Below are 14,002 nucleotides of genomic sequence, written 5' to 3' on the forward strand. Positions count from 1 at the left end.
GACACAGTATTCAGCAGCAGTTGCACTCATGCCAAATATAGAGGTAAAATAACCTCTTTACTCCGACTCAAGATTTCCCCTTTTATTCACCCCAGGATCACATTAGCTCCATTGGCCACAGCATCACACTGAGAGCTCATGTTCAGCTGATTATCTACCATAGCCCTAAATCTTTTTCAGAGTCACTGCTTCCCAGGATAGCATTCCCCCATCCTGTAAGCATGGCCTACATTCTAGCCACTTCTCAAAATTTGGCTCGTAGGCCAAAAATAGTTTGTGCTATTGGCTCAAGGATTGTTATTATAATAGACTTTTCAAATACTGCTTTGAACGCTGTCTGTGTAAAGGGTTGTGAAGAAGAATATGCTGAAATGGCATTGTTAAGGTAAAAAGTGGGCTTGTTTGCATTTTTAAAGCCATTTTTATAGAACAATACTGATATACCAGACATTTTCCTTCCTCAATGGGTTGGAAGCTTTCGGCTCTCAGTTGCAAATTTCAAAATGAATCTGCACATATTCAAAATCCATCTGCATTGTGTTGATATAACTACAATAATTACAAAACCAAACCTTATATAATGTTCATATGTCTCAGCTTATCACTTAACATGCACAGCTTGGTTGTTCTTGTGTCTGTCCAGTTTTCACACCTTAACATATGCCCCCCTCACCTCACCTTGAACTTAAATATTGTAAGTGAAGAGCTGCTGCTGACTCTTCATTTTCCTATCTGTTAATAACATGGGAGGAAAATTTGGTTCCAACTGGTAGAAAAATCCTCTCAAACCAGCTTCCATGGGAGGAGTCACTGAGGAACTCAGAATGGGTTCCTTATGCCTTTGGTAGTTACACAGTTTTGGATTGCTCTCGCCATGACAGGGCATGGTATTTTGTTGCTGGGGAAGGGATGTCACGTGAGTGGCTTTAGGAAATGTAACATCATTTTCAAAGGATAAGCCACTGTTCTCATATTCCCATGAAGCTAACATGACATTACTAGATAACATGCTACATGATAAGGACTTCAATGAGTTTTCAAGAACATTGTCCATTTGCTGGTTTCCCACCCGGGAGCAAGTGTGACACCAGCTACTTGGCTCCAAGCAGCTGGCCAGTGGAAGTCCATTGTGTTGCATTTGAGTTGGCCTGCAATGAGCTTGAGGATGCATCCTTGCTTGCATCAGTTGCTGCTGCTGTGTTGACAACTGTTTGTTCTGAAGCATCTGCTGCTGCTCTTTATTGTAAAAATGTGGCATTAAGTGAGGTCCATGCGAAGATGTATGTTGGGGAAAGGAATGACTTCCAGACAGGTGGCCAGCTTCTAATGGACTAGATTTTTGCACAAGAGAACCAGCTATTTCATTCTGTAGAGCTTGCACTGGAGACACCTGCATTATGCTGAATTCTTGCATGCCCTAGTTAGTGTAATGAAGAAATCCATGGATTTGTTACTTGTGATCCAAAAAGATTCTGTTGGTTAGTTGCCAGTAGAGTTTGTGACTCTATCTCCATTGATTTGATTCCCAGCTGATTTGGAGTGTCAGATTTCCAAACATCTAACGAGTCACCTCTTGGAGAATTATTCTGATTGAAACTGATGACTGGATTCATTGAAACCAATGGGTCTGGCCAATGACTCTCTTGTGAATTTAATTTTTAATGGAGCTGGATGATTTGAGTCAATCAGAGTTGAGCCCTGATGTATCTGATTTTTAGGAATAACATTCCCCCAGGAAACTGATGCAGGAGCCTTTGGCTGAAATACCTGTACAGGATTTGTTAGATTAATTTCCGTAGTTCACTGGTTATTGGAACCCAAGGTACTTAGTATATTCCCACTTAGCAAATTTGCTTGATCAAAAGGTGCTTGCTTTTCTGGTTTAGAAGTGATATCCTGGGACATATTGGTGACTAAAGGACCCTGAGGATCATGGTCTAGTGAATTTTGCTGTGGAGTATACATTGGATTTTGGAATCCAGATGGTGTAGAGGCTGCTGAATTAGTCCCCCAGAAATGGTGACAATTCACCAGAGGATTGCTTTGCTGATTGCATTTCCTATTATTGACAAGCTGGTTTTGAAGTCTGTTTAGCTGAGTGCTTTGTGGAATTTGTTCCAGAGGAATTTGTTGAATAAGGGCCTGAGATGAAGTCGTCACATCATACCATGGGGACCCCAGATTCTTTCCATTATCATTTTTAAACAATATCTCCTCCACACAGGAGGTCACCTCATCATTCAGCCTCTCCTGGAAAGCCTGGGCCACAGGCTCCTTGGTGTCCATCTTGCGCAAGATCTCCTCCCATTGCTTTAATTCCAGGTCATCCATTTCCAGGCTCTGCAGAGTCTTAGAGATGTCACCATCCACATTGCTCTTTTCAAAGAGTGTTTCAATGACGGCTAGAAGTGAGTCATTCTCTTTGACAGTTCTCTTGTTTCCGTAATCCAGCCATGGCTCTTCCAGCACATCAACAATATCTGCCAGGGAGAACTGTGGCATATTATCGGCATGTGAGATGTATACGGATTTGTCTTGGTTCATCATGGCCCCTAGGAGCAAGTTGGAATCTATTGAACCCTGCCCCACAGGGGTGTCTCTCTTTGCCTTTGAGACCTTCTTGGTGTGCAAGGAGTCCAGGAACCCTGGTGGATTGTTTTCATACAGGACTGCTTCACCCATGGCAAAGTGAAAAGGCAGCTGCAGGCTCCGCTTGCACAAATGCTCCTCTCCTTCTTCATTCCTGCAGGTATATGAATGGGACATTAAGAAGAGGGTGACAAGACAATGAAATACACAGGGCTGGGCAAAAAACAGCTGCTAGATAGTGAGACAAGAGCCAACAAGTTGGCATCAGTCTGGGTGTTTTATCTATTTAAAACCCTACAATTGGGGGGTGGTGGTTTGTTTTTGGGGGATGGGGTTGGACAAGTTGCTTTGTTGTCTGGCTTGCTCTGAAATGGGAAATGCTCCCAACTCAGATAAATGGAGCCAGAGGTTGTGCCGAGTGTCAGTGTGGCTTACATAGCTCTGTTTTTTATAGGTTTTGGTTTTACAGATGTTAAGACCACAAGGGACCATTATGAGCAGCTGGTCTGACCTGCAGAACACCGGACAGTTTTCCAGACTACGTTCTAGAGACCTGCCCCAGATCTGAAGACCCCTAAACTTTGGGGAAACTTGGATGCCATCTTTGCGGCTTGTGACAAGGAACAATTTCAACACAGCTGCATTTCAGCGAGGCAGGTGATTTTGTCCAAGCCCTGAGGAAATGGGTGCTGTGGGGTGAAATCCTGACTTGAGTGAACTGAGTAAGAGTTTTGTCATTGACTTCAATGGGGCAGGATTTCACGCTTGCCATCTGCAGGGACACTTACGACAGGGCCCGCTGCCTGGAAATGATACAGTCCGGTTGGCCTCCTTTATACACCAGCCTCGCATTCGCTTGGACCCAGACCCAGCCTCCTTTCTTTGTCAGCAGCCTGAAAATGGTCATTCCGCTCTCTCTGGTTTTCATCACTAGGGCAAACAGAAGAGGACAGCAGTCTAAGCTCAGCAAAATGCAGCAAGAAATAGCCCTCAGCCTGCTCCTGTCTATTACATCCAGAAAAAAATTACCAACAGAGATCTGCAGAACCACGTCACGGTCCAACTCACAAACCATGCAGGCAAACCCTTTACAGTGAGACTTGTATAGCCACACACTGGCCTTAGTTGGCAAAGTGTATAATGTTAAAGGAAATCCTTACTGGTCCTGGGTTCTTTGCCTGGGATCAGCATTGGGATATAAAACCTCAGATAGGACATAAAACCTCATGTTTCAGGGTTTAAACCAACCTATAACTACTAGGGATGAGAATGAGACCTTCATTGGGCAGATTACCACACAATTGCCTATCAGAAGCATCTGGTGCTGGCCAAGATACTGGGCTACATGCACTTCAGGGGTGATCCAGTCTGGCTATTCCTATGTTCCTATGAATTTTCTCTGTGACTTTGGGATGTTTGAGTCTTGGTGGTGTGACATGTTTGTCCGTTAGCTTTTCATATCTGGAGGGCTGTGGTCAAATCAAACCTGGATCACAAATGAGTGATTTCAGAAGGTTCAGTCAGATTCCTAGTGGATGTCTGTTTACACCACAGAAACACAGCGCAGCTTAACGGGCAGTTTCTGGATAGGAGGTTAGGACTAAACTAACATGGGCTGCTGCAAGTCGGAATTCAGAGCTTGTCTAGATGTGGAAATTTACCAGCATAACTATACCAGTCTGACTGTACCACCATAGTTATGCCAGTATAACTACCTGGTTTAGCTCATACTCAGAGGCACTCTTTGGGAAGTTACACTTGTATAAGAAGAGGCTACTTACTGTAAGGGGAGGCTCTTTGAGATGTGCGGTCCCTATCTGGATTCCACATGTGGGCACACGTGTGTCATATGCCTGGGTCTGGAATTTTTTCTAAGTAGTGTCCATTGACCTGCACATGTGCAGTACCTGCAGGGGGGAGGGCTAGCTCAGTGGTTTGAGCATTGGCCTGCTAAACCCCGGGTTGTGAGCTCAATCCTTAAGGGGACCATTCAGGGATCTGGGGCAAAAATTGGGGATTGGTCCTGCTTTGAGCAGGGGGTTGGACTAGTTGACCTCCTGAGGTCCCTTCCAACCCTGATAGTCTATGATTCTATGATACCTTCCCTTGTGCTTCCAACCGAGGGCATAAGGGGCGGTGTGGGTCAACGCCTCTCCAGTTCCTCCTCTTACCACAATACAAGTGAGTCTGCAGCAGAGGGGAAGGGAGAGGGGGCTTGGAATACAGATAGGGACTACACATCTTGAAGAACCTCAAGTTACAGTAAATAACCTCTTCTTCTTCAAGTGCTGGTCCCTACGTGTATTCCACAAGTGGGTGATTTGCGAGCAGTGATCAGTGCAGAGGTGGATAAGAGGAAACTGCTCCTACTGATGCATCTGCAGTGCTACTTGAGTCAGGGTATAGTAAGCCATAAACATGTGGACTGATCACCAAATTGTGGCTTCGCAAATGTCCTGCAATAGGATGCCCTGATAAGGATGCCGTGGAGGCTGCTTGTGTTTGCCTGGAGTGAGCTGTAACACCCGAGGAGGAGGAGGTTTGCAGTCATATAGTATTCTAATACTCATCTTAAGACCCACTTAGAAATTCCCTGCGAGGATATGGCTTGGCCCCTTGACTTTCCACCATGGCGACAAAGAACCTCAGAGGTTTCTAATGGGTTTGGTTCTCTGCAGGTAGAACACTGGGTCACATCTGATGTCAAGGGAGTGCAATTTCTTGTCCCCAGAAAAAGCATGAGGTTTTGGAAAAAATAGAGGTAAGTGAATTGATTGGTTGGTATGGAATTCAGACACAATCCTGGGGAGGAATTTGGGGTGTACCTGGAGGAAGACCCTCTCTTTACGGAATACTATGTAAGGTGGGTGTGCCATCATCGCCGAGAGTTCACTGACCCCTCTGGCCAAAGGGATGTCTATGAAGAATGCCACTTTCATGGACAGGTGGGTCATGGCACATGTTGCCATGGGTTTGAAGGATGGGCCTGTGAGGGTTGACAGGATGAGGCTAATGCTCCATTGAGGTATGGATTTGATGACTGGTGGGAAAGTCCTGATCAAGACTTTCATAAAGCGTACTGTAGTCGGGTGCATGAAGCTAGAGCGTCCCTCCATCCAGGGAAGGAAGGCACTAATCGCTGCTAGGTGTACACAAAGGGAACTAAAGGCTAGCCTGATGTTAGGGCAAGGAGACAGTCGAGGCTAACTGAAATGCCTACTGTGCCGAGGGACTGGTGGTGGTGATGCATCCAACTTGAGAAATTATGCCACTTAGCCTGGTAGCATGCTCTGGTCAAATCTTTTCTGCTTTGGTTAATGATCTCCTGGACCGAGGCGGAGCATGAGCATTCTATTTCCAATGCCAATCCAAACACAGGCCGTGAGGTGGAGTGAGCTCAGGGTGGGTTAGGAGATCTGGGAATGGGTGGGTCATGATGGGTGGGCATGTGGACAGCCTTAGGATATCATAGAATCATAGAATATCAGGGTTGGAAGGGACCCCAGAAGGTCATCTAGTCCAACCCCCTGCTCGAAGCAGGACCAATTCCCAGTTAAATCATCCCAGCCAGGGCTTTGTCAAGCCTGACCTTAAAAACCTCTAAGGAAGGAGATTCTACCACCTCCCTAGATAACGCATTCCAGTGTTTCACCACCCTCATAGTGAAAAAGTTTTTCCTAATATCCAATCTAAACCTCCCCCACTGCAACTTGAGACCATTACTCCTCGTTCTGTCATCTGCTACCATTGAGAACAGTCTAGAGCCACCCTCTTTGGAACCCCCTTTCAGGTAGTTGAAAGCAGCTATCAAGTCCCCCCTCATTCTTCTCTTCTGCAGGCTAAACAATCCCAGCTCCCTCAGCCTCTCCTCATAAGTCATGTGTTCTAGACCCCTAATCATTTTTGTTGCCCTTCGCTGGACTCTCTCCAATTTATCCACATCCTTCTTGTAGTGTGGGGCCCAAAACTGGACACAGTACTCCAGATGAGGCCTCACCAATGTCGAATAGAGGGGAATGATCACGTCCCTCGATCTGCTCGCTATGCCCCTACTTATACATCCCAAAATGCCATTGGCCTTCTTGGCAACAAGGGCACACTGCTGACTCATATCCAGCTTCTCATCCACTGTCACCCCTAGGTCCTTTTCCGCAGAACTGCTGCCTAGCCATTCGGCCCCTAGTCTGTAGCGGTGCATTGGATTCTTCCGTCCTAAGTGCAGGACCCTGCACTTATCCTTATTGAACCTCATCAGATTTCTTTTGGCCCAATCCTCCAATTTGTCTAGGTCCTTCTGTATCCTATCCCTCCCCTCCAGCGTATCTACCACTCCTCCCAGTTTAGTATCATCCACAAATTTGCTGAGAGTGCAATCCACACCATCCTCCAGATCATTTATGAAGATATTGAACAAAACTGGCCCCAGAACAGACCCCTGGGGCACTCCACTTGACACCGGCTGCCAACTAGACATGGAGCCATTGATCACTACCCGTTGAGCCCGACAATCTAGCCAGCTATCTACCCACCTTATAGTGCATTCATCCAGCCCATACTTCCTTAACTTGCTGACAAGAATACTGTGGGAGACCGTGTCAACAGCTTTGCTAAAGTCAAGAAACAATACATCCACTGCTTTCCCTTCATCCACAGAACCAGTAATCTCATCATAAAAGGCGATTAGATTAGTCAGGCATGACCTTCCCTTGGTGAATCCACGCTGGCTGTTCCTGATCACTTTCCTCTCATGCAAGTGCTTCAGGATTGATTCTTTGAGGACCTGCTCCATGATTTTTCCAGGGACTGAGGTGAGGCTGACTGGCCTGTAGTTCCCAGGATCCTCCTTCTTCCCTTTTTTAAAGATTGGCACTACATTAGCCTTTTTCCAGTCATCCGGGACTTCCCCGGTTCGCCACGAGTTTTCAAAGATAATGGCCAATGGCTCTGCAATCACAGCCTCCAATTCCTTCAGCACTCTCGGATGCAACTCGTCTGGCCCCATGGACTTGTGCACGTCCAGCTTTTCTAAATAGTCCCTAACCACCTCCATCTCCACAGAGGGCTGGCCGTCTCTTCCCCATTTTGTGATGCCCAGCGCAGCAGTCTGGGAGCTGACCTTGTTCGTGAAGACAGAGGCAAAAAAAGCATTGAGTACATTAGCTTTTTCCACATCCTCTGTCACTAGGTTGCCTCCCTCATTCAGTAAGGGGCCCACACTTTCCTTGGCTTTCTTCTTGTTGCCAACATACCTGAAGAAACCCTTCTTGTTACTCTTGACATCTCTTGCTAGCTGCAGCTCCAGGTACGATTTGGCCCTCCTGATATTCCTACATGTGGCGGTTCAATGATGAGACAGAACACAGCTTTATGCAAGCAAGCAGGCTGGTCAGCTGAGATGGGCTGTTCTGCCCCCCCGCCTTCCACCTTCTCCTTTTATTATATTTCTCCCCCCTAAGCATTACACACTGCTACCGCAAAAAGATACACAAAGGAATGTATGACGTTGATTAATATACTTATTTGCCATCCTTTATCTACTACAATCCTGGTTCTCAGGCCTTGAGCCCAGGCTAAGAAAGCCTCCCACAGTTGCTGTCCCAACAATCAAGTTCTCATGGTTCATATCTAGCCCTTGTCCTTGGATAGAGCAATGTGTGCATTGCTTCTACAGAACAGTCAGGGTGTGCCCTGCCTGCTTCCAGGTGGAATAGCTAAACATGAACCCTTCATCCCCCCGTTTTTTATTTAATGATATTTGGCCATCTCATGGTAGCCGTCAATTTGTTTTGTCATGCTATTTAACTCCCAGACAGACAAGGACATAACCTGGGGAGCTTTCCAGGGCGAAATTTTACAAAGTCTTAACAAGGAAGGAATACATTGTACACAGCAGCAGCAAAAAATAAGCCCAATGATTACAAACACAGCATAACCAAAAAGCTGTCGCAGCCATTCTAGAGAGGGCAGCCAACCTGTAAGCCAATTCCAAAACCCCTCAAACCCCAGATCTTGGCGTATGTGTGTTGTAAAACTGGCCAATTCAGCCAGTCTAGTTTCTATGGAGCGACTATTATCAGTTAAATTAAAGCAACACATGTGCTGAAATGTGGAGCAGCCTAGATGGTGTTTCAGGAGCAGAAAATCAATGGCTGCTCTGTTATCCAAAATTGCATCCCTTAATTCGTGTTGTTCTGTGTTAAGTAAGGCAATAGCCTGGGATGTTGTATTAATTGCCTTTGCTGCAAAGCATGCCAGGTTATTTAAAGTTCTGGCGGAATACATAGCAAGCGCGGGGACCCCAACAATAGAGGCCGCTAAGGCAGTATACTCAGCACGACTAAAAAGCTCAACATCTGCAATACAATCATCTGAAAGGGGTACACTTCTTTTACTACGATTTTGACCAGCAAAAGGCAATTTAAGTGTCATTCTACTAAGACAGCAAAGGGTGCCATCACTTAAATTTGCAGGAATATAATTAAAGGTGCGTGAACCGCAAGTAAAAAACCATCCTGATGGTAGGATGATATGGCCATAATTATATGAAACATTAACAGCATGGGAACAATTTAAAAGGGGTTGAGAAATTTTTCGACAGCCCAAGGGCACCTTTGTACTAGTGCAGTTAACTACACGCGCACAGGTGACATTGTGAGCTCCGGCCGGGTACGGTGTGTGAAAGGATATAGCCGTGCGAGGCAGAGTATAGTTGGCCGGGCCCCAATTAGCCATGCTAGAGTACTGGGAGGAAAGATTCGCATAAGCAGAGAACAGTGTCTTATTCTCCATCTCCTCAGGGTGATGACATACTGGAATAAGGCATGTACCTAACAAATCTCCGGCTGCTACAGAATTAGATAGACAAAAGTGGGTAACATTTGCTATTGAAGCCAATCTTTCCCATATGTTATATGTCATTCGGGCTCGTAACGGGGGAAGCGCTTCCGAGCCAACCCCTACAGGAAATAGCAGGCACAAAAGGCACACAATCATCACAGAATTAGCAGTGATTTGGGCGAGAATCGCCACAAACAAAGTCTCAGGAGTCTCTGGCTGTTGATCTGCTGCCAGTCTTCGTTGGGCCGCGGCGACCAATGCTTTTACTGCTCCCCATGTCACGGGCCGGTTTGGGACACTACGCCTCCTCCGTTTCCGTCCCGTCGTTGTCGACTCGGGGGGCAACGCGGTCTCCTCCAAGGTCAGCTGAAACTCTGGTATGGGATTCGACAGCCCCTGGTGCCATGCCATGTTGTTTAAGTGCCGGTCGCACACACCGAGCTGGAACCCACAGCGGTCCTGCAGGGAGAGACACAGCAGCATATCCCCGACCCCAAGTGATTAGAGGTACTGGGCCCAGCCACTGTGGATCAGGCAGCTGATGGTAAAAGACACGCGGTCTTTTCAGTACCTCAGATTTGTGAAAATGCCGATCTGCAGGGGTCTGCTGATCTGCATTCAGTGTTAAATTATTTAAAGTAAACAAGAGGATATGCATTTGTTGTTGAATGTCTCCTAAGGTTCGGAGACGCAGCTCCCCTTGTTTTAATTGTTTATCTAGCAAGGTTTTGAGTGTGCGATTGGCACGTTCAACAATGGCTTGGCCCGTGGAATTATAAGGGATTCCGTGTTTAAGACGGACGTCCCAGCGGGCACAAAAGGTGAAGAGGGCTGCAGAGCAGTAGGCTGGGCCATTATCTGTTTTAATTTGGCAGGGGCGACCCATAACAGAAAAGCAGGCCAGCAAATGGTGAATAACTTTGTTAGTGGCTTCCCCACGTTGTGGGGTTGCCCAAAGAAAGCCTGAATAAGTATCAACGGAAACATGTAAAAATGAATAGGGGCGGAATTGTGGCACATGAGTAACATCCATTTGCCACAGCTGATTTGCTGCGGTACCTCGGGGGTTAACGGCATAAGAAAAAGTAGGAGCAGCAGCAGCACAGTGGGGGCAGGAACGAACAATGGAACGTGCATGATCAGCAGGAATGTGAAACTGCCGGGCCAAAACAGAGGCAGACTGATGAAAAAAGGCATGGCTTTCAATGGGGTCAGAAAAAAGGGAATTTACCTGACCACGCACCGCACGATTGGCGTGGGCATTGCCCTCAGTGAGTGGCCCAGGCAGAGGGGTATGACTGCGAATATGAGCAACAAAGTAAGGGAAATGACGAGTGGCAAGAAGGTGCTGCAAAGACAAAAACAGGCAAAGGAGGTCTGCATCAACCTGAGGGGTAATGAGGGCAAGGGGTAAATGATCAATTACCTGATAAACATAATGGGTATCCACAATTAAATTAAAGGGACAATCAGCAAAAAGTTGAAAGGCCAAAATAACAGCAGCTAATTCTGAACGCTGTGCAGAACGCTGAGGCAGTGTAAAACGAGAATGCCAACGAGGGGGGTCACCCAACTGAAAAGTGACTACACCTCGGTGGGGAGAGCCATCAGTAAAAAGAGTGACAGCAGAAACAATGGGTTGAGAGCGGCTAAGACGATGAACAACTAGGGGCACCTTTTGGGTAATAACCAACCGAGGATCTTTTGGAGGATTGTAAGAAATCTCTCCCACATAATCACAAAGAGCAACCTGCCAGGCCAAGGAGGTGTGGCACAAAGAGTCAAATTCAGTACGGGACAAGGGGAGCACAATGGCAACTAAATCAGTGCCAGTGAGTTGCACTGCACGGTGGCGGGCTTTACGAACAAGATCAGATAGGGCATCTAAATACGGATAAATATTTCGAGGAGGGGTGGATGAAAGGTATAGCCATTCTATAATAGAGACAGCTGTGTCTGTACGGGGTACAAACAGAGCCACAGTTGGCGTATGAGGGGTGGCAAGAAGAACCAATCGCAAGGGACGGACATCTGGGAGTCTGTCCACAAACTGCTGACTCAGTGCTGCATTGATTTGTCGAATGCAGGCAGTATGCTTTTCAGTGATGGCAATAACTGCACCCGGTGCCCGGGCTCCACGCAGGAGCTCAAACAACGGCTGCAGCATTGAAGTGGGGAGACGAAAGTAGGGCCGAATCCAATTTAAATGGCCCAAAATCTGTTGTAATTTAACAAGGGTTAGGGGTTGAGGTAGAATTAATTCCGGACGAACCGGAGCAGCATAGGTTTGTAAAACCTTATATCCGAGGTAGTGGTAGGGATAAGAGCGTTGGATTTTTTCTGGTGCCACTAACAGGCCATTTTGGCCGAGAATCTGAGATAAAGATTCAAGCTGTTGTGCCGTGACCCGGGGACCACTTAGCAAAATGTCATCCATGTAATGGTAGACCTTTAGCGAAGGGTACCGGGCACGGAAAGGGGCAAGGGCCCGATCCACAAAAAGCTGACACAAGGTTGGACTATTTTGCATTCCCTGGGGCAAGACCTTCCACTGATACCTATGAGAGGGTCGCTGATTATTATATTGTGGCACCGTAAATGCAAATTTTTCACGATCTTGAGGGCAAAGGGGGATGGTGAAAAAACAATCTTTTAAATCTAACACACAAAGTTGATCGGTTTGAGGAATTAAATTTGGATTTGGTAAGCCAAATTGCAAGGGGCCCATAGGTTGGATGCGTTTATTTATTTCCCTTAAATCATGTAACAGCCGCCAAGCACCTGATTTTTTCTTAATAACGAACACCGGGGTGTTCCAGGGACTAGTGGAGCTTTCCAGTCGCTGTGCTTGCAAATGCTGCTGCACAAGCGAATGAAGTGCTTTTAGCTTTTCTAGAGGGAGGGGCCACTGGTCAATCCATACGGGCTCTAAGGATTGCCATACCAAGGGTAATGCGGAGGGCACGGTGGGTGAGGGAGGGTTTTGGGCCATCAGATGTTAATATCGAGGGTGGTGTCTAACTTTGTAAGTAAATCACGGCCCCAAATATTGAGGTGGACAGGGAGTACTAAAGGGCAGATAGTAGCAAGGGTACGGCCTCCCGGTTTAGAGACTGTGACCCAAGACAAACTGTGGTGCCCGGGTTTACTACCCCTGATCCCCCACAATTCTTTAGAAGGAACCGTAGGCCAACTAACTGGCCACTCCAGATCACGAATCACCGTAACGTCAGCTCCAGTGTCCACCAGCCCTGTAAAGGGAACATCATTTAAGAGAAGTGTTAACTGAGGTTTCGAGGGGCGGACTGACATTGTCAGAGCAACAAGTGGAGAAGACGCGCTGTGAGACGGCGAGTGAGACAATGTCGATCCAAAGCCGCCTCCGCCCCGAGTTCGATCCTCGGCAGCTGGCACCTGATAGGGGACTAAAATCAATTGTGCAATTGACCGTCCACGCGGGAGCGACTGTGGAAGATGAGTCCACACCTGAACCTTAATAATGCCAGTGTAATCAGCATCAATGACCCCTGGAATGACAAAAAAGCCCTGTTTCCCAGCATGTGAGCGAGGGAGAACAAGACCTACAAAGCCGGCAGGGAGAGGTCCCGTCACCTGTGTAGGTATGGCACAGACCTCCCCTGGCAGCCGAAAGTCAGTGTCCTCCTGCATGATCAAATCAAGCCCTGCACTTCCAGCAGTCGCCGCCCTCATAGAGTCTACGGATTTTAAGGCAGAGGAGCGGTTGTCTGAGTGGGAAACACCCCCGTTTGGCCCTGGGTTCGGGGGGGACCCGTCGCGCGGTTTCCCGACCCGCTACGACACTGATTAGCCCAGGGATAACCTTTCCCACACTTGGGGCACTTCTTTGAGGGTTGGGCTGGTGCCTTAGATGAGCGGCACTCCCGCTGAAAATGACCCTCCTTACCACAGCGGTAACAACGCTTCCCCTCCTTCCCAGTTTTTCTCAGGGCGGCAGCCAGAACTCCAGCCTTGTGGGTTTGTGTGCCAATGTTCTGGCACGCCCGCAGCATGTCTGAGAGCTCTAAAATACCAGAGGCTTGTGCTGCCTGGAGAGCACGGCGGCAATCCTCGTTTGCATTTTCAACTGCCAATTTTAACAGGAGCTCGTGAGCTGCCTCAGTGTTATCCACCTGTCGGAGGATAGCCTCATGCAATCTGTTGGTAAAATCCAAAAAGGACTCTGAGGCGCCCTGATGGATACTGACAAAGCTTTTGGTAGGCTTGCCTGAATCCGGGACCTTCTTGAAAGCATGCTGGGCACAGGTGGAAATAATGGGGAAGACGGCCTGAGGGAGTTGAGACTGCATCTCAATAGTAGCAAACGGGCCCTCCCCTGCCAAATGCTCATAAATGATACCGTGCTCTCTATGTACCTGAGCTTGGCGTTCTGCCATCTGCCGATACTCACTAAGCCAAATAACATACTGACTGGGTGACAACATCATGCGCAGCAGCGTTTTCCAATCCTCAGGGATTAGGGAGTATCCAGTACCTATCCCTTCAATGAGACCACGCACAAAGGTGCTAGTCAGGCCAAATTCACGAATTGCTTTCT

At 47.3% G+C, this 14,002-nt stretch overlaps 1 protein-coding gene across 1 annotated transcript in view; it reads right to left on the reverse strand.

Annotated features, from left to right (window-relative positions):
- The window catches only part of LOC140895267 (uncharacterized), a 154,900-nt gene that overhangs the window by 692 nt on the left and 140,206 nt on the right, over positions 1-14,002 (reverse strand). The window contains exons 9-10 of the mRNA XM_073304714.1: positions 3,378-3,519; positions 2,161-2,743 (exon numbers count right to left, since the gene is read on the reverse strand). Coding sequence (XP_073160815.1) covers positions 2,161-2,743; positions 3,378-3,519 — 725 coding nt within the window. The remainder of the gene's footprint in view (positions 1-2,160; positions 2,744-3,377; positions 3,520-14,002) is intronic.

The sequence above is a fragment of the Lepidochelys kempii genome, chromosome 11 (assembly GCF_965140265.1).
Source record: "Lepidochelys kempii isolate rLepKem1 chromosome 11, rLepKem1.hap2, whole genome shotgun sequence".
In the NCBI taxonomy this organism is placed as follows: domain Eukaryota; kingdom Metazoa; phylum Chordata; order Testudines; family Cheloniidae; genus Lepidochelys; species Lepidochelys kempii.